At 45.4% G+C, this 23,980-nt stretch overlaps 1 protein-coding gene across 6 annotated transcripts in view; it reads right to left on the minus strand.

Moving 5' to 3' along the window:
- RNF220 (ring finger protein 220) overlaps positions 1–23,980 on the minus strand; it is a 234,427-nt gene that overhangs the window by 18,278 nt on the left and 192,169 nt on the right. For all 6 annotated transcript variants that reach the window (XM_076340347.1, XM_076340344.1, XM_076340348.1 and 3 more), the window contains 4 exons: positions 16,142–16,238; positions 14,996–15,082; positions 13,212–13,267; positions 11,385–11,463 (listed from right to left, as the gene is read on the minus strand). In XM_076340347.1, the coding sequence (XP_076196462.1) occupies positions 11,385–11,463; positions 13,212–13,267; positions 14,996–15,082; positions 16,142–16,238 (319 nt within the window). The remainder of the gene's footprint in view (positions 1–11,384; positions 11,464–13,211; positions 13,268–14,995; positions 15,083–16,141; positions 16,239–23,980) is intronic.

Genomic DNA, 23,980 nt, shown 5'->3' on the forward strand with positions numbered 1-23,980 from the left:
GCATGTGATCTTTGTTTCTCCAAATTAAATCGAGCAATTCCTACCCGCTGTCCCAGTGGGCAATCACAAGCAATTCCGTTAATTAAATTATCTCTGATTCTGCAGCTCTGGAATCTCTCAACTGACTAAGTCTGTGCTTTATCATCAACAAAATACTGGACCAAAAAGGAAACAAAAAAATGCTGATGTCAATGTGATTGGCTTCAGTTAACCCTTCCCAGCTGGATATTAAGGGCTGCTCAAGAAACTGTTAGACTGGAACGGGCCCAAGAGCAAGAGCCTTGTGCCAGAGATACCAGTAGCAGCTGTTCACTTGTGTTTCCTTTCCATTGTACAGAAAAAAATACATCACTGCATCCAGCCTATTTGAAAGCCACAGAAAGATGCAAACTATTAGCTGCTGAAGAGGAAGAAAAACACCTCAAAGATCAGTCAACCCCTGCGAATACCCATTCCTCCCCTTACCCATACCTCACTTGATGTACCCTGCTGTTGAGGAGTCTTCATAAAACATCCCCCTTTGGTTTATTTCAGCTGGATATAAATTTTCCTTTCTTCATAAACAGCCACACTGTACACAGCATTCCATAAATTTTTACAATTCCACTGTTTGTATGTACCTTGTAAAAAACGCTTAACACTGATTAAATGCACCACCAATAAAATTTCACGGGCTACTTTTGACACTTGATATTCTGACCTTCCTCTCTCTTCCTCATACATTTATTTTTGGTTTTGTATGCCTGTAAACACAGAGCAGCAGAGGGGAAAATGTACAGTACCACTGACAAACCCGAGAGTGATGTCTTTATTTTTAAACGAAGCCTTTATCTTCCCTTGTCCAAGGTGGAGAACCTGATCCCAGCAGAACATACATGCCATTTCTCTGCACCAGGGGCAGAGGTCAGGTCGCTAGCAGCTTACATATCATAAATATTAGAAACAGACTGGTCGATGCTTTGAAGGCAGAGTCAAGCTAAAGTAAGATTCCAGGAGCAGAAAAATTGCTCCTGGCCATATCCAACCACGGCCGCAGATGACAATTAACATAACCACTACTACGCTGCAGAAGAGAAAGCCTAGTGCAGTCCTCGCTTTGTGGGGCACAAATGCTAAAGACTTGATAAAATGATCCAAAAAACGACCCCAACATCAGTGCACAATCATTTAATTGCAAGCCTTCTCTCATAGCCAATTTATGTTTGGGTGAGGGGGCAACTTCTTCAGAGTGGAGACCATGTTTTATTAGCCTGTAACGTGCTGCGCATAGCTGCTGTGACACCGGTAACACTGCGAAGTGGCAGAGCATGATGACGCTGTCTTGGCTCTCACTCATACGTTGTCTTCAACACAACTCCCTCGCTATCTGAGTTTCAAACACTAACTAAAAACAACCCTAAGGTTTCTGAGATAAGAACTGCTTCTATTTTCAGGCTGGTGAGAGAATCTGCTCCCTCTTTCAACGTAGCAAGCACCACCTGCAGCAAGTGCTAGAGCTAATAATACGGGGAGTTTATTTTGGCAGATGTGGGCGAGCACTACCGAAGTCAGTGCGAGATATACAGACACAAAGGCCTTTTGCACTCACTGGAGTGCAAGAACGTAACATAAAGCTGAAAAAAAAAAAAGTTTGCTACTAACAAGCAAAACACTTAAGTTGACAAATGGGTTTTTAAAAGAAAAGTCACAAGTGGCTTTAAAGGGAAACGGAAACAGCTCAAGCATTGTCAGTATGTTAAGTCTCTGAAAGAACTCCAGTGTGAGGCACTGGTGGCAGATTGACTGCGAATCACCCCAGAACATGCGGGCTACCGGATTGGCATGATGCACTGAGATTTTATTTTACTAGATGAGCTGGCTATGGCAGAAGGGGCCAGATCCCTAGCAGCAGAAAACTGCCCAGCAAAACTGTTTGCAGTAGAGCCGTGTCAAAACACACCAAGTGAAGTTTAGACCCTCGGTCTGTGAGAATGTCAGTGCTAAAAGCAAATCTTCTGGCAAGACATCAATGTTTTAGGAGCTGGCTTCCCTTTTATTTAGCTAAAAATCTCATTTATTTGGTTTATTTGTTTTTAGACTAACCTCCTTTAAAAAGGCTGACTTATAATCCTGTAAAACACTGTCACATGTATTGAGGAAATTGGCAAGGATGCTAATTTATTGTCCTCTAGGAAAAAAAAAGCCCTCTTTCCTTGATTAATGTATGTTTTTGTATTGTAAGATATTAAAGAATGTTGCTTCACCTGTAATTATAGAGAATAGTTTATTTTGGCAAAGTGCCCTGGCTTCTGGTTGCCAAGTTATGAATAATGCAATGTTCCCCATTCTAATTTCCGTGTTCTAAGTTGTGAATTTGGAGCGGGGTGCATGCAAGGGCACACACACACGAGCCGAGGCGCTCTCAGTCATGAGCGCCTCTATTTTATACTTGCTTGCACAACTTGCTAATACTGGCATCTGCTTGCCAAATTCAGAGTTTGCTTCTGACTAATTTCATCTTGATGCAAACCAAAAATGTTGTCTCTTTTTTTCCCCACAGAGGAATTATTTCTCTTACACTTGCATGCACCGTCGCAATACCACTGAGGGGAGCTTACCTCTGCAAGAAGGCATTTTAAGCCGCATTTAGTAGGGACTTGGGTAAAGATTCCCCAAAGAATTTAATGACAGAAGAATTCATTATGCTTTCATATCTCCTCCGCCTCTATAACACAGAACCCAACAATGTCTTTACAGAAGCGGGAAGTAAATTCAGGCGCTGGCTCTTTCTCTCTCTCTTTTTTTTGGCCTGCGTTTCGCTGGGACACATGTGCCCAGCCCCAATCAAAACAGAGACAGATGGCACCGCTGATCATTCAGAATGGAAGGAGCCTCGGAGTCAGCATGTTTAGATGCATTTGTAGGGCTACGCAGTATCCGCTGGCCACTGGGACTGATTTAAAAAGGCGGCTAGTGAATGTCTGAGCTTGCGCCAAAATTTTAAATGTGCCATTTGAGCAATTATGGTTCGACATGAAAGCTGGGAGAAAGAATGCATGGGTCATTCTGATCTCGATTTAGAGACTATGTCCCCTGTTCCAAAGAGAAAATAAATGCAATCCCATTGCTTTACTGGAGCAGCTTTGGCGATAAAGTAAAAAGCCATGCTACGGAAGAGTATTTTGCTGCAGCAAGGTTTTGTTGAGGCAGCACAGGCTGAGTTAGAAAATTATTCTCTAAACAAATTTCCTAAATAGAAATAATTGCACATTTAATGTGTTAATATCTCAGTTCACTTTTCAAATGTATCCTTCATCCTGGTCACCCTAATTGTATTCCTAACAGATCTGTGAAGGTGCATCATAGTCTCTATCTTAATACAAGCCAGGGCCACAAAAGGCAGACAGTGGAAATGGCAAATGCAGCTCCTCTCCCTCCTGAGGCACACGGGTTAGAGGCTCCAGCCTACTGAAACTTGCCTCCATCCACAAGTAAACATGTTTGGATTATGACCAAGCTCCACGTATAGCTAGGCAGGTATATTTTTCTACTGGAAGACTTATGGCAGCTGTAACCCACCATCTTACTGTGGCCTGGAGGTGGTCTGGGATTATTGGTAGCTTTGGCTGGACAATCAGGGCACAAAATCATGAAATATCCCTGAAGTGAAAGAGGAATAGCATATTCCTAGGGCTGAAAGGTGTTCAGAAGGTTGGACATGCAGCCGAGTCTTGTGGCCAGCCTCTGTGCACAATGAAATGCCTTCTACTCCCATGGCCTGCATCCAAACGGCCGAAACAAACAGGAAATATCTATGTTACTACAGCAGCACTCGGATTCATCTGCAGCCTTTTAAGGGCTTTACTGTGGAGGTGATATGCTTTCCAGAACTTCCATTCATGACCGCTGATTGGAGGTACACAAGGGCAGCGCGGTAACACGTCCTCCAGACAGCAACTGCTGCTGCTGCTGCCCTAGAACTTTCACACTGTTGCCATTTCCTTTACAGGGGGGGAAAAAAAGGATCAGAATCAACATCATTTAAGGTAATCATGCCTTCAAAAAGAAACATGAGGCTATTAAAGGAGGCCACGGCACATTAGTATCACATAACCAACTGTGGTCCCAGAGCTGGAAGAGGAAACCAGCAATGCGGAGGAAGGACAGGTCATGAGCTGGCTATCTGAGGGAAAAGCAGGAACTCTCACGCAACCGAGTGGGAAACAGCGGCTTTTTGGGGATGAAAACCATCAAAAAGGAAGAAAGAAGAAGTGAATGGAGAAATAGGATGAAGTGTCCACAGTGGTGGGGAGCGAGTAAGGTTAAGACAAGCATTGACACTGAAGTGAGGGCAAAAAATCAACACGGCTATTAAACTACGTTAATTACATTACTTCCTATTACACCGCTTCTGTAAAGGCAGTGCTGGGTTCTGTGTTACACAGGTGGAAGAGATACGAAAGCACAATGAATTCTTCTGTCATTAAATTCTTTGGGAAATCTTTACCAAGCTCCAACCGAATGTGGCTTAAAACTCCTCCTTGCAGCAGTAAGCTCCCCTCAGCGGTATTGCAACTGTGCACACAAGTGTAAGAGAAATAATTACAGACTCTACAGTTGTCCCAGACATGGTTTAGTGAGAAGTAATACAAACTGGGGGTTTTTTTGGTACTACTTCATATTTATACTTACTGACTATAGTCTAAGAAATGCATAAACTACCAAGAGCCGTAATTACAATCATCCTGTTGTCATACAGCAGCTGGCACAGCACACTTACTGAGTCCTGCCACAATAGTCAGTAAGTGCCAAAGAAAGCAGTAGCCCTATTAACGCCAGCACGCAGAGAGCCTGTGCAGCCAGGGCTACCCTTCAACAGATGCACGAGCGCGACAGCAAACTGGCAGCCGATGGGGCACAACATGATCCCTTTTCTGCTCTTCAAAGGAACATTTCCATCCAAACAGGGAACGCAGCCTACGTAAAAAATAATTGTTACTTTTCTCTTGAGAGCATCTGGGCACCATATAAACATTTCCTAAAAAAAAAAAATTAAAAAGTCAGTCCCTGCCTCTTAATTCTTGCAGCGTAGGTAAGGGATGTGAATAAACAGTCACATCCTCAAAATATTTTCAGAAGGAACACAGCAGGATCTACAATGCTCCATCAGAGACATTGTTAAACAGAACAGGCTAATTTTAGGTACGTGTCCTCTCTCTGACAAGCTGCTCACACATCTAAGGGCAGAATTTGTCTGCTAGAAGGCAGCTGTTTGTGTTTTATAAGCTAAAGTTTCTCTTACCTATGGAATAACTCCAATATTTCACAGGGAATCATCATCCATCTAACTGAAGTACCCTCTAACGGACCATCAGCCTCATATCCCCTTTGAAATAGCACAGCTGAGCACTTGCTGGGCCACGATTTATTTTTTACCTTCTAAGACATCTTGCTAACTCTATAGCTCAATAGTGACAGTCGAATTTCACACTGCGATAGCCCCCCATCGATTTTTCACTCCCAGGAAGCAACTCCACAAATTAAAGTTAACAGCATTTCTGAAACTAAAAAAAAAAGAAAAGAAAAAAAAGAAAAGAAGGGGCAGGCGAAGAGACACGAAGGGTAAGATGCCTAAACCGCACCCCCAACACAGGAATAAAATTCCTTCCTGGGGTTTTCACCAGTTATGGGACAGGGATGCTACTGCCCCCAAAGCTGGCAGCCACCTTGGGTTTGCAGACACTTCAGCTCTAAAACATCACAGGTTCAACAGACGGAAGAGTCCCTCCCTATATGAAGATGTCAAATATGTATCTATAGAAAACTGCCTCACAGCATGAGAATTAGACCAAACCTCTGGACACGGCTGCACTGAACAGAGATACCACCTTCCCCTCAGGTCTGAGCTCGTACAGTCAGCCTGCCTTGCTGAGCCTCGTTAACCGCTAGCCTACGATGAACCACGACACTGATACAATTTCAGTGGGCGCAGTGGTAATAACATTTGAGACCATCATCATTGGCACATGCAACTTCTACTGAACAGTTAAAAGAGGGAGCAGAATAAAGAAACGCAGCCCAGGACTCTGCTCTCCACCACCGCAACCTAGAGGATGAAGTAATGCCAAAGTCTCACTTCATAAAGAAACGGAACATCCACCTATGCAGCCTTCCAGCACTGAACACCAGTATACATTACAAGCGCATATGACATACTACTGAATTACTGACAGGAAGGACTAAAAGCTAATAACGACAAAAATCTGGACACAAGCAGCACAGCCCAGCAGCGCTTTCTCAGCCTGGCTTTGACAATCCCAGGCTTCAGTTCAGCTGCCTGGATCCTGTCTCAAGTTTGAGAGACTTGGATCTGATGGGCTCCAGGGCTGATCTAGGACTGGACCCACCAGCAGCATCATGGGCTCTCTTAGCAGAGCACAAAGGGTTAGTTCGTTTATGACTCAGGTTAATTTTTTAATTCTGTCTTTGCTATATGACGTTCTTATCTCCCACCAAAGCCTATTAATGGTGTGACACTATGGAGAAGGGCTGGGGAGCGCTTATCCTCTGGTGTGAATTCACGACAGCTTCTGCTTCCCTCTGACACACCAGCTTAAGCGTGGCTCCTTCCCTTTCAGGCCTCTGCTAATCCTCTGTCTTCACACTCACTCTGCTCCCATCTCGACCCATCTGCCAGGAGCAGGGTCCCTGTGACAGACGCTCCTACCTCCCCGACTGCTCTCGCATGCTTGACTCTTTGCACAAGGACCCCAACCTAAACTTCGTTTAATTTTAACTGATGCTCCTTCCTGCGCTGCCACACCAGAGCCCCTCTGGAGCTGATGCTGTCAGAACAGCTGGATTGGAAAGAGGTGAGGTGAGGGGGAAGGGAAGGAAAGAGGAGACAGGAAAAATAAAACAAATACAATTGCTTTTTGTCTCTAAACCCCTCTTTTTAACCCAACGAGCGTCTCATCCAATGAAGCATGATGAGCATGAAGTGTTATATAAAGAAGATAATTATAAAGGGATTTAATGCTTGGCAGGCTCGTATCGCAAGGTTTATAGCGGAGGTAGCATACTCACCTAAACAGCCTTGTGTCCGGGTTTGCTATTATGCGGGCAGCACGGCTGGGGCCAAGCAGAATCAGAAACAAGATTTGTTTTACAAAAAAAAAAAAAAAAAAAAAGAAGCACAGCCCCCTTCCCACCGAGGATGGCAGCTCCAGTCCCACCTCCTTCCACTTCTGTCCCATCCCTGATTAATGATGTTGTCTGCCTGATTTATGACCCACCTCAACAGATTAGAGTTTCCCTCTTCAACCTCCCCCTCCCTTTTGCCCCCCCCCAGAAGGCACAGCCACACTCCGCTGGAAATATTAGAGAATTATTAAATAAACATTCATACGTCATGTCTCTTCCCATACTGAGCTCATCGTAGTCAACGCTCAGCGGCCGGGTCCTGTTTGCTTTGGGGCTGACACCAAACAGCTGGAGTGATTCATGGAGAGGCTGGCTACAATGGTCTGTGCCATATATCATGCTCGCAGCGCTCCCTGCCCCGGCGGAGATAAACTGATCAACCACAACGGGCTGGAATGAATTTATGACAACACAAAATTGAGGAAAACAAATGGGAGGTGACCCAGTGGGCCAGTAACCCAGACTCTCTTGCTGGCCTGCAATCTAGTCTGGTGGCAGAAAGCAAAATTGAACATTGGCACTCTGAATTAAGATGCTGGCTTTTAACCCCGGGGAACCTTGGTTTCAAAATGGCACCAGACCCTAGCAGGCGGCATCTCAGGAGGGAGAAGGGAGGAAGACTTTTTGCGGGGAAGGTGCTTTTTGCAGCTCTCTGTGCACAACAGTGCTTCAGCTGAGAGTATGACATTGGCAGGAGTCGGGGAGGATGCCTAGGCAATTAGGGACCAGCTGCTCTCTCCAAGCAAAGCTGCACCTTGAGTAGAGGTAAAGGAGCATCACACCAGCTGAGCTCTGCCCATTTGCTGAAGACCCCAGCCACCGCAAAGGCTGGGGTGAGCCTTCAGCACGCCAGGGTGTCTCCCAGACACCTCACGTTGGCGAGATTAGAAATGCTCAGCAGGGCTGAGACACCCTGTAGCACTAAGAAGGAGAGGTGGGACCAGCACCACGTGTCTCATTACCTGTGGCTGCCATCTGAAGTTCAACGCAACGCAGATGAGGTCAATGGTGAGCAACCTGCCCGAGCTATCGACGACCTGGCACGGCTGGGAAGGAAAGGTGGGACCAGTACCACCTCTCATTACCTGTGGCTGCCATCTGAAGTTCAACACAACACAACACAGATGAGGTCAACCTGCCCAAGCTATTGATGAGCTGGCATGGTACAAGGAGCGGGGCAACAAACACAGACTTGCCCTAAACCCCATCTAGTCGTTCTACATGCAAGAGACTCTTCCACGAAAACCTGAGTTTAGATTCAATTAACTTGCTCAAGCAAAGTGCTTCAGCTGCGTGCCAAAAGGAGGACAGCCTGCTGTACTGTATTAACAGATTAAAAAACAAACAAACAAACCAACCCACACCACTCTCCTTGCCTAGACTTATTTTTGGGAGAGGGGAGGGGGAAGGAACATCTTTCTTATGAGAGAAGGATCAATACGCGGATCGCTGCTAACTCTATTAGCTGGTGCTCTAAACAGAGAGCACGGCTGACACAGGTGGTAAGCCATGTGCTTCTGGACACTTTTAAAAATGCTAATCAGATGCTACACAGGGTTTAACATGCCAATCAATAGCACTCAGATTTAAAGGCAAAAATTAAAGTTACAAACAATGGAGTAAAGTGATGCTGCCAAAAACTTCCTGTAAGCGCCACCCAAAACAAGAAAAATGAAACCAATTTAGCTCCAGATTAAGAAACAGGAACTAGAGATGAATCAATTTAGCCTGTTGGGCTGGGTTGCCATATATCATGGCTCAGCAGTGGAGTGGGAAGCAGCCAGACAGTGTGAAACCCTTCCCCCTCCTTTTCTGTAGGCTTCTAGCTCTGATCCCTGTTATCAATTAATTTAACAGAACCCCTCTACACAGACAAGCACACAGAGCATTCAGACTCCTTAAATGGCAGGACAGAAACTATTTATCATGCACAAATCTCAAAGGAAAGAAGGAGGCGGGGGGGGGGGGGGGGGCGGAAAGCAGCTAGGAATTCTCCACCTGAAACACCATCTTGTTTTCTGAACCTCAGTGAAATAAAGCACCTTAAATAAAAAGCTCTCCCTGCTACTTTCAAAAAATCAACATTATTGGAAAGACTCAGCAAGACACTTAAGGCTTTTCCTGTAATTTCTATTGGCTTTTGCTGACTTTTTGCACCTTTTGCAGAACTGAAGCTTTAGCGGGGCAAGGTTATTGCAGAGCAAGGTGTGCGTGCATACATGTGCACGCACACACACACATACATGCTCCCCACACTTCACAGCAGCGTTAGCATGAGTGTTGTTTGGAAAAGATTCTGGGATCCTTCAAAAGGTGCTAGCTAAAGCCTCTTTGATCAGATTATTAAAGCTATGTCAATTTTATCACTTGAGCTCAAGTGTTCTGGAAAATGTCAAATCCTTTCAGCTCCTGCAGTTTAAAGATTTTCAATAGGAGCGGATCTGGGAGGGTGGAGGGCTGCTGGGCTGACAGGCAGAAGGCCCAAAAGGAAGCCAAGCAGCAGCTGAGACAGAGGCTGACAGATTAGGCCAGCAGGGATGAGTCCTTGCCACCAAGACAGCACGCAACGGTTGGCTCACTCTAAGGACAAAGCTGCTTCTGCACTGACCTGCAAGCTCCCAAACTCAGTGCTCCTTGGCCAAAATCTGCTCACCGAGAAGCACTGAACAGCAGACAGCCCACGTTTGGGACATGCTAATAAAAAGCCTTGTAAGAAGGAAAGTGCCGAGACAGCAAAGCAGTGTTAAAAGTTTCCTCTGCAGCAGGGAGTTTCCCCAGTTAACCCCTAACTGTGAACATACGCTCTGCCAGGCTGCCTGAACTGTCAGAGATCCCAAAACGTGCCAAGGACACAACCTCTCAAGTCAGGAACAGGGGCAGGAGGAGAACAAACTAGATTAAAAAAACCCCAACTTTTTTAGCTTAACGCTACCACCAGACTTTTTCCCCATCCCAAATTATCAATGGACCTCATCCCCAAAATGTAAATGCCATCTGTTTAAAATCCACAATTACTTCATTGCTTCCACCTCATTCAAGCTGTTTTGTCTCTCACTTGATCTTGGGGCAACATTTTACGTCAGGCAATAATCAACTTAAAACACTGCCCCATCCCAATTAATGCAGTCCATGGCAGCAGTGAAGGGCCTGTAGTTTTAGGCTTGGATTGTCAAATCTGCCTGAGCAGTAAGTCACCCTAGCAGCGTGTGGAAGGATGCTGAGGATAGAGGTTGTTACTCAGTGTTACACAGTGCAGATAAAACCATTTGTTTTTACCCGGGACTTAGGCTGCAGGATATCCAGGGAGCAAAAATGGACAGGAAAGGAGATGGCCAGGAGCCCCTGCACTATTGTATCTTCAAACACTGGGACTTAAACTCCTGAATCAACTGGAAGGGCTGCAGGTAAAAAACTCAGGAACTGAGACATTATTTCCATTAGCAACCATACAAAGGTAAAATCTGGATCTTAAGGGAAAAAGAAATTCTCTCAGTGAGGCTTCTGCCAAGTTATGGGGCTGCTGGAGTTCCCTTTTGCTGGGGAGATGGAGGGTGGAACATGCAGGTACCATGGAGAAAACAGAATAGACCATGTGAAGGACTGCCCTCAAAACCCAAGATGCAACGATAAGGAAACTTCTCCAGTAAAGGCAGGATCCCACGATACATTGATAGCAGAAATCTTGCAGGGAGAATAAAAAAAAAAAAAAAAAAAAAAAAAAAATCAAAGTACATCTTGCAAGCCAATTGCTTTTGTCAAGTTAAAGTGGGTTTGAATCTTCTCCTCCTGCCCAAAGTCCCAGCTCTAGTCTAGGCTGTTATGCACCACACAACATATTTGAAAACCCACCATAACTAGAATATGGTGGAAAGCATGGATATATCTATTTACATATTTTAAAAGAAGGCAATTTGCAGTGCAGAAGCCCTTTGGAAGCTGTACTCAATTCCTTGTCACTGGGTACCTGCCCACGCAGATATCTGGGGGAGAACTCCTCACAGGCCCTCTGTGGACACAGCAGCGGCAAGTCAGGACACCAATAGCTCCAAGTCCAGGCTTCATGTTGGAGCACAACTTCCCTTCTCAGTGGTAAAAGCTTCAAATATACCTACCCTCAAACCAGCACTGCTTCTAGGAACACTACATGGGACACTATGGTTCCTTAAAACAAGAAAAATGAAAGCTATCCACATTACACTCACTTTTCAATGTCACTGTTCTTACAGGTCTTCTGCATGGTCTCCTGTTTACTGCTTTCACCATTACTCGTTGAGGGCATTTCTGTTGAGGGAAGAACAGACAAATTAGTAAGAGAACATTTGATCACTGCAATGAAATAGTCTGAGCAAATTACAGTTTCAGAAGCAGAGGACCCCGATGAGTCATCTTCATGCTGATTCTTGGAAAGAGAGAGAAGAGACCGATGCTACGTGTCCCTATCTGGCAGGAAGGCCCTCTCTCTGTACAGCACGCTTCTATGATTCGGGGCTGAAGATACTGACTGACCCTTGCAGATGTTCCAGTTGTTTATGCCAGGATTTAATTCAGAAAGGTTTGATGCAGCTGCCATGCCAAAGTATACTTCTAGAAAGGTGGATCTGGAGCGAATCCACCCAGCCCAGACCCTGCTCTCAGCTTCTCCCTTTTCCTGAGACCCCTCAGACACAGACAGAGAGAAAAAATATATGCCAAGTAACTAGTATGACAGAACAGTCTGCTCATAGCTCTCCTCTACCAGCAGCCCCATAGCCTCTCCCAGCACTGGAGGGGATGTGAGATACCAGTCAGAGATGAGCCAGATGAACTGTCCTAGGGCCAGCCCCTGGGCTGGTTCAGCACCATGGCTTCAGGTAAAAGGTATGAAGAAAACGGCTCGTAGCAAGTGCCATCAGGGCTGCTTCCTCATCATCTTTGTGGCTGTAGTTACCGAAGCTGAACACACCTACAAGCGAGTGCTCCTACATCACAGAATATAAATGTGATTGCCTATCCCACAGAAGAAAATGCCTGCGATAGATATCCTATGTCCTCCATTTAATCATCATGCCCTTGGCAAAACTGGTTCTACTCACCGCCCCCCCGCACTGGCAAGCAGTTATGTCTTGTAGGTACTTTCAAGGCTGGGAATCAAATGCCCAAAGCATTACAGTAACAGAACAGGGAACAAAATCACTGGGACAAGTCTCTTCAGGTCGCTGAGCTTCAGTTCCCTTCCTAAGGGAGCTGACGCAGCACTGCCCAGCTCTGGAAATGGATTTGGCATCTACAGCTGGAAAGCGCCGGGTTTTATTATTCTCATATTTCCACTAGGTTGCTGCTTACACTTCCAGTGCTTCTGGCATTAAATAAAAAAACCCAGCAGTCGAATGGGTTTAACACTGCCCCCTCCCCCCCCAGTGCTATGAACTTTCAAATAATGCATGCAAAGGTACAATTTCACATTTACTCGTTTGCTCTGGAGCTCAACTACAGGTCATGAAGTAGGACAGATCCTAGAGTTCCCACTCTAAAGGTGCAGGCTTCAGAGCTGCAGGTTCTTCTTGCCATACAGAGGCCAGCAAGGACAAGACCTACCCAACAGATCATGATACAAGTCTCTAGCATACCCTTTTGAAGAAGGGAAGACGATAAGAAAGCAGTTGAAAAAACCCCAAGCAACAGGTGCCTGCATAGTTTAAACCCCCAGCAGCTGACCACCACCATCGCATAGTCAAGCTCTGATGGCTCCCTCTGTGATACAGCAGTTTGTCTTTTAGTGACACGACAGCAAGTCAATCCAACCCCTATCTCTTATCACCATACCAGTTAAGGTTGCATTTTTGGGAACTCCCCCAGCCGTCACTGACTACAGTTAATTGTGCTGTAAAGTTTCAAAAAGATAGTGTGATTGTATGTGCATACATATCTGCCGGTACTGTGCAAGAGCATTTGTAACTACCATTTGCCTAATTACTGGCAATCAGAAGATATGGGATATCTATCTGCCCTCCTGTAGCATACAAATTAATAATTTACAAGTTCACACTCACCGTCACTGGCCCATTTAGAAAACTCCGGTGTTATTCGAGTACTGGGTGTGCCACCACTAAAAGAGAAAAGGGCAGAATGCTAAAGGTTGCATATGGAAAATTTTGCTGCTCAGGAAAAGCTAACCCTTCCACCCACCACTTCTCTCTCAATACTTCTATCCATCAGCCAAGGCTTCAAAATGTGAGCAGTTGGCCTGCTGCAGGAGGTGTTTTTGTGTTAGTCCACATTTCCACTAGTGTTCTCCTAACCCGCACTTCTAGCTGTGACCTCTGCTGAATCACACGGGGGTTGTGATGCTGACTGAAGGCTTGGGATTCAAACAGCACCTGTGACCTAAGGCTCATTTTTGAATACACAATTTCAAAGATGAAAACCTTACTCATGAACAGAAATCCTCTGTGTTGCAATAGCTGCTCCCTTTAAGAATAACTTTACACCTTCACAAGCCCCATCTTTTCCATCTTCCCATGTGAAGAACAACAGCATTGAAGTACAGACAACTCCTGACCCTGTCCATTCTCTTGCAAGCCAGTAACAGAGACTGTAAGAGAAAGGAATCTTTCGAGCAGGCTGCACACCTGTGACTGTATAACATTTTAGCTCTATGAGCTAAGACAGTTGCACTCAAAAGGTAATGTAGGCTTATGCTTCAGGGCATCAGCTACCCTACTGCATTTCTACAGAAACTTGCCAGAATTTCAAAGTGCTTTTACAAGCAACATCATCTCTCCTGTTTTAGAGATGGGCAAACAAGTCCAGGAGACATGCAAGGACCTTGCCCAAACAGCAAAACAATGTGTTAGGTGCAAGCCACATGAAAGAACTGGGTCTCCTGGCCTCAGGTCTCCAGTCGTCTCACCAAGCACTAAGTGTCCACAGGCACTGATAAGGGATACCCCGATATCCTCCTGCTACAATACACTTTCCTGGCTGTGAAGGAGCTTCATCATCTTTGAGGTCCTGCCTATGGACTAGCACGGTTAGCTAAGTATTGAACGGACCAACGGTTTGGATCCAGTGTGGCAAATGCCATTTTTCTATGGAGTGCAACCTAATTTTGAACTAGTGTTTGTGGCAAGCTAAGCAGTAAGAAAACTTCATTTCACTGCTCTATCAATCACTTCAACCTTGACCTCACAGGATCACTCAGTGAAAGAGACAGAGGGGTAATTTAAGCCCTGTTTTATGCAGGGCAGAGGGCTTAGAAAGCAATCCTACCTCCCTGTTAAGACTCATTTTATTTGCCTGAAATGCTTCCCCAAGTGCCCTGAACGCTGGCTGCCTACATTCTCCACATATGTATGTAGGCAGAGCACACATCCTGCCCCGATCTGCCCCAACCCCAGAGCCGAAGGCAGAAGGATTATAGTTTGTGTACCCTGCAACACATAATGGGATGCAATGAAATCAAACCCCAGGTGCCAGACTCCTAATGTGTCGAACGAGATTCGGATGGCATCACGTTATACTACTGCTAAGAGGCCACATTTCATCGTGAAGCAAGATGATGTGTAAGGCCTTAGTACAGCACAGTTTCCCATCGCCAGAATTCACCTTCTGTCCAGCACTGCTCAGGGAGAAGACGGCACTGGCTGGGCAGTGGGGTGGTTAAGGGAGGGAGAGTGTGCAGGGAGGCTTTATGAGGCTGCACGGGTAGAAATGGAGACCCACCTGTCACACTAAGTCTCTCTCATTGTGACTCTTGTGCTCAAGTGAACGGCTATTTTCCAAATTGAGATTCCGCAAAAGTAATGAAAGCAAATTAGAAAGGCACAGTACTTACTTTAAAACAGCACCTCGGAGCGCCTCCCTCTCTTTGGCTTCACCTGGCTCTTCCCCAGTGCAAGGGATAACGTCTGCCTCTGTGTACCTGAGCACAAGGGGTTAAGGAACATACAGCCTTGCTGCAGACAGTGGAAAGGCTTTTGAGATGGTTGGGACACTATCTGGGATACAGAACAAATTAATTCCAACTGGGAACACCTCAAAAGAAGAGGGGCTGGTATCCAAGGAGGGGCTTGCTTTTAAATCTCGGATTAAAGTTTTGGTTTAGGTGGAAAGAAACAGTAAAGTCTTTTGACAGCAGCATGATGCCACAGCCTCTTAGAAGGGGAAAACCAGTTCCTCAACCTGTGCAAGCCTAACTCGCACAATTCCACTATTTCTGTTTGAAGTACAGAGATCATTTACCAGCTAAGGGTTGGGGCTTCAGTCTTAAAGGCCGGTACAGATTTCAATTAAATCTAATTCTATAGCTATACATTCCCCCTCATCACAGCTAAGGCAATGTCTGCCTAATACCCTTGCAGGAATTCTTCCTTGATGGCTGTACAGCTGCTACAGGGCAGAAGTCTGCACACGTCTCTCCCAGAGCTGTGTCCGAAGAGCCTGGCTCCCAGATGGAGAAGTTCCCAAAAACTGCCCTTAATGATAGTTCTGCCCATGAACTGTCTAACGAAAGGAAAAAAATTCAGTCTCTCAGAGTGGCAGGTGAATAGTGCTTGAAATGTTTACTGCACAAAACCCCTGAAAACAAAGGGGTGTCTTGTGGAAAATAAACTCAATTCCTACCCATGAAGCAGGAAAAGCTATCCATATGGAAGAAACCTGGATTGAGACAAGAGATTGCTTATGAAACAGAATAGAGAAACGCTAACTTTGATCTCCTGCAATGTCTCCTACAGATTTCACCAACCGGATCTTCACAGATTTTCACCAACCGGGTCTGAAGTAGTGCTGCATCATCAAAAGGATCTCAAAGCTGGGAATCCTTCCTAGTTCAAATAACATGGGAACTGGGGAAGGCAGTGCCATTTCCTGTAGGGCTGGACACAGATTATCCACCACTACCCAGAGCAGTGCTGTTTGAAAGCTAGCTGAAGATGCAACTCCAGGTTCCCTCTCACTAAGAGCCTTTCAAAAACGATACTGTGGTTTCCCGTATTCAAGTGTGTCGTCTCCATCCACATCCAGGTCAGCGTCGCTGTCTGGATTCTCCTTGCCACTGCACATGATAAACCCAGAACCTGGAAGAAAATAAAACACGTGGATGAGCATTTGAACTGGAGATGAAGTGTAGGAGATCTCCTAACGATGGTGCGACAGCACCAGTCTGCAGGCTGTCCTTTACTCTTAACAGCCTCACAAAAGGTACCATCTCCAAAGACTGCACAAGAACAATTTTCAGAAGACGGCACAGAAAACACTCACAGAAATGCTCTAACTTCCTGGATTTTATGCTCTAAAACGCCCCTCAACACTGAAAACGAAACATTCTTGACCTTTTGCTCTCCACATGAGTTATTTTAAAGTTGAAGGCACTGGAAGGGTCTCTCTCAAAGACAGAAAAAAATGGAAGCAAAATAAAGACGACTGATTTTTCACAGAAAATAGGGAAGACTGATTTTTCATAGAAGTGGTTAACACAAAAACTACACTACTAGCAGGTAAGAGAAGGCCACAGGGACATTCTGAATTACTCCTTAATTCAGATGCAGAGGGCAGGCAGAGGCTAAAATACAATTAGAAATACCTTTTTCTTTTTTAAATGCATTTAGTCATGGCTTATGGCTTACAATATAAAGCATTTAAGAATAGCAAACCTGTTTCGGGGGTCGGGGGTGGGGGAGAGAAATCAGACTCCACAGTCATTAATAGCCCCTTACAAGCACTTCTTCTGTGAGCAGATTCCAGTGCAAGTCAACAAGAGTCCTGCACTTCCAACAAGGGTGGATCAGGCAAGAGCCCAGTCCCAACTCCAGCAGGAAGCAAGTGTACACAGTTCCACCCGAGACTAAACTGTCTAACAATTGCCCCCTTCTAACAATATATACATTTATTTTGGTTCTCAAGCATTTTGTTGACTGTGTTATTGCTCATTGTAACCAGGCTTCTTTTAATTGAATCTGCGTGCAAACACCTACAAAGATGAACCTTCACATGGTATTTGCCGCCTAAGGTGTATTAATAGAAGAGAAACTAAGGAAGACATATATTTACTCTTTATAAGATCTAACACTGAATGTGCTCTCTCCCATGAGATTGGAAATTAAGCAAAGATCTCCTGAATCCTAGGGTGGTGCAAGGTCCTCATTTGCGTTCAATTCTGCAGCGGATCTAAGCTGTTTGGGGACATAAGTTACACAGATAGAAATTTGCTCACTCTGGCTGCCTCCAGTACGCTCCTTCACTTAGCATCCCACTGTCTAGACAGCAGACCTGGACACCTGGCTCACAGACAGAGGGTACCTGCTGGAGCCTGAAGGACCTGGCACATCCAGATGGCTGGTGACCTAAGTCTGTGGCTAGACCAGGGAGCACATCCCACCTGCAAACACTGAAAGAGTAAGGTAGACGTAGCCTTGGCTTTGCACAAATGCCCCAAAAGTGGTACATTTCCACACTGTGAACGTGGGTCTAAGTGCAGAAGGCAGGCTAAAATTAATGTAGAAGCACTGAATATAAGGCGCATGTCTGAAGAACGAGGACATTCCCAAGCGTTAGGGTAGCCCTTTTAGTGCTACAGATGTCTGAGTCTGTTCACCCCACTGGGCTCTCACCAGCACACTTACACAAGCTCATGCCGTCAGCAGCAAACTTGCGCTTTCCCAGCCCGGAAGAGTGAGCTATATTTCTAATAGTCTGCATCTGTGCAGAGAGCAGGGCAAGACGAAGGTCTCATTTCCAAGGACACCGTGCAGACACAGTTCTTTACTGTCGCTCTCTAGGAACGGATGCTCTCGCTGATTCATTAAGCCCCCAATAAAATTTGTTTATATGGATTTGATATTTCTCTTCCCTGAATATAAAGAAGGTCCTTAACGAGTGATAACTGTAGCATGACAATGATTTTAAGACTAACCTTTCCCTAGAAGCATAAACTACCTTTTACTTCAAAGTAATTGCCAGCCTTGATTTTCAGCAGAGGTAACAAAACTAGCATCGACAATGCAGCATCCACTGTCTACGCCAGATACTGCAGGAGCCATACTCGTAGGTCAGCTCTGCAGTGTCACTGGGGCAGCCCTCTTCCAGCAGACCCCTTATAAAGTGTTTCACATACTGGCTGCACGCTGCCAGCCAACACATGTCACGAGCTGTCTTCTCTTGCTGCAATGGCTCATCTAGTAAATCTTGAATCCTTCAGTTCACCACAATGTTTGGGAGAAGATTTAGAGGAGTAAGAGAGACCTGTCAAAGAAGCTGGATAGTCTTTCAAAGCTGCCTTAGAAGTCACAGTGGGCGATGGGGTGGTAATTTACAGGTACGGCATTTAACCTGCAGTAACACCATCCTCTGCACCTGGCATTACTTTAGCCCATCACTTCTCAAAGGCCATAAACTTTGGACACACAGGTCTTCATTTTTCTTGTAGCTGTGGGAAACACAAATCATGCAAAGCTGGAGCTGTGACTTGGCCAGTCCTGGAGGTGATCTGAATGTTAGCCAGACAATGAATACTTGGAGCAAGTGCCTTGTGGCGGGGGAAAGGTGTCCAAAACAGTGAAGGTAAGTGGAACCGCTCCCTGTGTCCCTCTCTCTGCAAGGATGCCAAGCATACAGCAAACACGCACCTTTCCATCAATTTTGTTTCCAAGTGACTCAAGACAAGTAGTGGTTTATGGTTAGAGCTTAAGAAAAGAAGATCTGCTTACTGCGTCACAATTTACAAATATTAAGGCACCTTGACTTCAGAATCCTGGTGTCCTTGCTCTCAAAACCTTTGTACTTAAAGAAAATCCCTTTAAAGTCTGTAAGGAAAATACTCTGCAGACTTTTTGCTAAATCTAGCTCTATAATAGGAACCACTGCATTCCCAACAGAGCCTACTATCCCCACTACATAGGGAGGGTACAGAGGAAGGGTTTGGACACTATGTGTTATGGTGACAGATACACACTGGGATGATCTGATACAGCATTTCAGTCAGAGAGGAGGGCATAGCAGAGAAGTTCATAGGTTAAGATGAGGGGCAGGAGAATGGCCAATTTTCTTTTCTGATCAAACAAAGACTCCCAGGCCAGGGCCTGAAGGAAGCTGCAATAAGGTGATCCAACTCTCAGATTTTCACCAAATATGGATTTTGTTGGGTTTTTTTTTTTTTTGAACATGATCAAGTACAATGCATTGCAACACGGTAAAAAAAACTGATTCAGAAACTGTATGCTAAACAAAGTAACCTCCACGTATCCAGAAAAAGACTCTGAATATAAGCTGTGCTATCAGTTTTAGGACTTCAGAGGCTGCTTTAAAAAAAAGGAAAAACAAAATCCACAAAACATGTTTCCAATGTGAACCAAAAGGTCCGTAAATCCCAGTACTGCCACTGCATGCAAGAGAACACCAAAGAACAGGATGTAAAGCTTGGTCCAGCATCACCTGTGGAGCGAACGGCCTGCCACCAACATCCTAACACCCTTTCATCTGCAGCAGGGATGGATTTTGAGGCCAGTTCCGGCGGGCTGGGGTTTGGTGCCACAATTTCGACCTGACCCTTCTTGTCTAACTTCCTAGGGTTGCTTCCATGCACAAAGCCAGTGAAAACACCCATGCAGCTGTTCAAATATTTGATGTCTGAACTGCTTGACATTATTCATTCATCTCAGGCTCATTCAAACCAGATTTCTGGACAAGTGCTGTTATAAATGGATTAAGAGGACCACTAAATGCAAGGAAGGCCTGATAGGATCACACCTGCTTCTCGCTACCTCAGCCCAAGTGTAAAGAGTGCTCACAACTTCCAGCTCCTGCCAGCAGCATACGCTGCCATCCAGGAGCAAGGAAAATGTGAAATGGAGCACAGAGGGCATCAAGCAGAATAAAATGGCCTTTGCAATGGCATTGTTTTGGACCCACTAGAGGAGAATGGGAGCTTCCAGAAGACCCCCTACCACTACTCTTGGGTGATTTGTTATTCAATAGCGTGCACTGGGAATGGGGAAGGGTTCCTTCAGCAAGGCTCGGCTTCTGAAGGTCGTGCAGTAATTCACAGCCATCAGCAACGCTGCCTAGAGCAGACCTCTAAAACCAACACCACTACCCAGAGGTCAATGCTGAGGACCAGAACTTTATCCCAACGTGTTAATAAAGTGAAATCCGACAAGTGAATGTTAAGTTGTGAGTTTGACCTAGGAATTCACAAGAGACACGATCCTGAGGCTGTTATTCACAGGATCAGCTGCGAATCTTACAAGGAGAGTCACCTAAGGCCTAAAGAACGTAATTCCACATGTGAGTTTGAAAACACTGCTTTCAGATGAAAAAAGAACAAACCAAAATGCAGACCCTCCTATATCTTTCCCTTTCCTTGTCAAAGAATTTTTTGCTCTTGCTGTGCACTTGGTGGGAAGCAACCGCTTGTCATACACTGCCAGCCCCAACACAATTAGTCTCCCGATGCTAAAGCAGCACAATCCTCTGACAGTCTTAATCCCAGCTGCCTCCTTAAGGTCCAGACAAACAGGAGTGAGCAGGCAGGTCAGATGCCTGGGCCATTAAGCAGAGAAAAAACAAAGTTACAGCTCTGTCTCCAATCCCCATTGCTCTTGTAGCCAGGTGCTCTGACAAGCAATTCCAGCACTGGTATTGAGTGGCACCTCTATAAACCCTGTGACAGTTTGGGAGACAAACTCCCCCATCAATCAGAATGTACCTATCAAGATCACTTACCTAGAGTGCCCACCACCCTCCAGCACTGTGTACACAGCTTTGCTTGGGCTGGCCTTGGAGCAGTCTGCCTGAGCACCAATTCAAGGTAGTTTCTGAAAAATTCAGGTGCTTTATACAAGCAACAGTGTTTCTGAAATACTGATGCAGAGCTCTGAAAAGCAGAAAAAATTTGCATGCCTCTTCGCTGCTGCCAGGCTGCAGGCACTGGCAGGCTACAGGAATCAGCTGAGCTTGGAGACTGGAAAACACTTCCCACTTTCTTCCATGTGCCTATTGATAATGGCTGGAGATAAATTTCATCAGAAATCCTTTTCTTCCCCTTTCCGTAAGTTTTCATAGCACTTTGGTTTCTCCTATGCTGACCCCTATGCCTAAGCATCCTCTCTGACCTCTGCACTGCTTCTCAAATCTCGCTTCCTTTGTGCAATCCCCCGATGACCAGTCATCTCATCATCTCTCAAGTGAACGGTGGCTCAAGCTAAGATCCGAGAGTCATTAACATGATATATAAGCAGATTCACAGAACAGATAAAAGGGCCTCACATTCAAGTCCCTCCTTTTCTCTCTCGCATTCAGTGGCAGATGGTCACAGTGACAACATATGTTGCTTCAGGTGTTGGCAGCACTGCTGGCTCCTGCGCAGGCATGAGCTCACACAGAGACCGGCAGTCTCGTGAGTAGAAAGGTAAGACCACCAGACCCATGCAGACCAAAACGACCACAGCCAAATTTCATCAGCACAGGTAGGAAAGCACAGACCTACTGTGCCCCATCTCTGCTCCTCAACTCCTGTCTGGGCAGATAAGTCAGTTTTGGGGGCCAGCTGTTTTGTATACATTTAATTATCACTCCAAACAAGACTGAGGAACAAAACTAAGATGTTAGTATTACTATTTGCACCACCATTATGAATGCAGCTACTAGATGCTGCTCACGCAGAGGATCAAACTCATCTGTTTAACTAGTATTTCTCCTGTTTGTCCCCCAAGGAATGGGGGGGTGGGTGTCAAATCTGTATTGGAAATATTCTAGAAATCCAGAATTTTGAGTTCTGTAAGTGGGTCTAAATCCAAATCCATCTCAGGGATGTGCAGCTCTACTGGGGCCTGTTTTGGCTGGGAAGAGGCATTCATTCCGCTTGCAGGTAATTTACACGTGTTCAGGAAAGAAGAAAAGCCTCCCATAAATCTCCAGAACTGTAGCCTTTGCTAATTACACTCCTTGCAGTAACCCCCTTCTATACAACCTCCCTTTCCAGCACGTTCACTCTATTTTCTCAACGAAATGTCACTCGTTGGCTTCTTGGAGAGTAAAAACAATGAAGGCAATAAAAGTAGTTTATGCAGACACACGGCCAGGCCTCACACACACTTCCCGAGAATGGCTCTAAACTGGGTTTATTTCATCAGCTGCTGAAGTATCCCAAACTAGTACTAAGAGGACAAGATGGCACGGATGCTGTTTTATTTTAAAAGGCATTTGGGAAGAAAGAGAAAGCCGTTAGAGATTCTTGAAAACAAGAGGAAGGCAGAGATGAGGCCATCCTGAACAGCAGTCTTTCTGCAGATCCGTAACACCTCCCCAGCCATATTTTTGGACAGCGAAATTGTTCCCTCATTTCTTCCTAGCACAAACAGGGATAGAATAGTTCTTCTGGTGACTTTCCCAGCCTGTTGCAGGAAAAATGACATTCAGGGGCCATGAAATGCTGCTTGCAGGACGAGGGTTTCATTTCTCTGGAGCCAGATCCATTTCAAGCAAAACAGTGATTTACCTGGAAAACTGACACCCAACTGTGTCATTACAGTGTACACCTGAAATAGCAGATGCATCCATCTGATGCCGTCTATTAGCTCCCACAGAGGCACAAATGGGCTGCCAGAGACCTGACTGCTTACCAGCATATCGGAGGCTTACAGTGATCTTTGCTAACAGATCAGAGGAACAGCTGCCTTTAAAGAAAGGGCCATATAATTTTATGACCATTAACATCATTTCGCAGCAGTGTGCTGAACAAAGGGCAGGCAAGCTCCGCTGTACAGGGTAAGAGCCAGCTGCTGCAAGGCTCAGGGAAGAGGCTTCCCCACCCCTCGCAGCGCCGAGGAGTATTCCAGAGATTTCTTTTACGCCTCTCTAACCCATCAGGTGCAGATTGTGGCTGCAGAGAGGAAAACACACTCGGACCAAAGGTCTGATCTAGTGTGGCCATTCACACGTGGCTGCCTCCTAGAGCCTCACGCTGGCGTGATGCACTGAGGTGAGAACAGTCTCATGTCTATCTCAAAGGCTGCTCTTCAAAACCCAGAGCTGAAGTACAAAAGCAGCAGCAACAGCCACAGTCTTTGCAGTTACGGCTCGTTTTCCACAGTCAGGGAAAGGTGGATCTGAAAGCTTTTGTTTCCCTGGGGAGAGGGTGGAAACAAACAAAAAAGGAAGAGGGAGAATTAAAGTAATCTTGAATCACTAAGCAGATTCACATCACTGGATCAATAAGCACCACTGACAGGGATCACAGGAATGTCGCAACTTTGCCAATAATAAAGCAGCACAGCAGAGCTTGGAGGATGACTTTTCTAAGGCAGTCAAGCGTGAAGCAGCAAGGCTAGTGAACAGCTGAAAGTGACACCCTGGCTTACAGCGGGCCGCTGCCAGCGGTGGGGCTCTATGCAGTTTGCTTTAAATAATGATGAGCACAGAGATTGTATTTGTAGGGAAAAGACAGCCAAGTGCTGGAAAACCAAGGGCTAAATTTCACGGGCCAAACCCATATGGTCTTCCCCCCAAACTAATTCTTTTCTAGGCTGGAAAGAAGAAAGAAAAATCAGTGCTAATTTAATCAATTGATCAGCCTATTGATTGCAAAACTGGAGCTGCTAGTTAGCCATGTGCTGTAATGCCCTCAACTCTGAAACCACAAAACACACCATTGATTTCTTCACTTCCAGCTCCTAAACAAGAAATAAAGCCAGGCTTTCAGCGGGAAAGCGACTTCCTTGTCCAGTGAGAAGATGCAAGCAAAGGAGAAGAGAGGCCAGGAAACAGGGACAGCTGCATCTTACAAGGTTCAAACTGAAATTAGTTACAGATGCAGTCACGGTGT

This window comes from Aptenodytes patagonicus, chromosome 5, assembly GCF_965638725.1.
Source record: "Aptenodytes patagonicus chromosome 5, bAptPat1.pri.cur, whole genome shotgun sequence".
In the NCBI taxonomy this organism is placed as follows: Eukaryota; Metazoa; Chordata; class Aves; order Sphenisciformes; family Spheniscidae; genus Aptenodytes; species Aptenodytes patagonicus.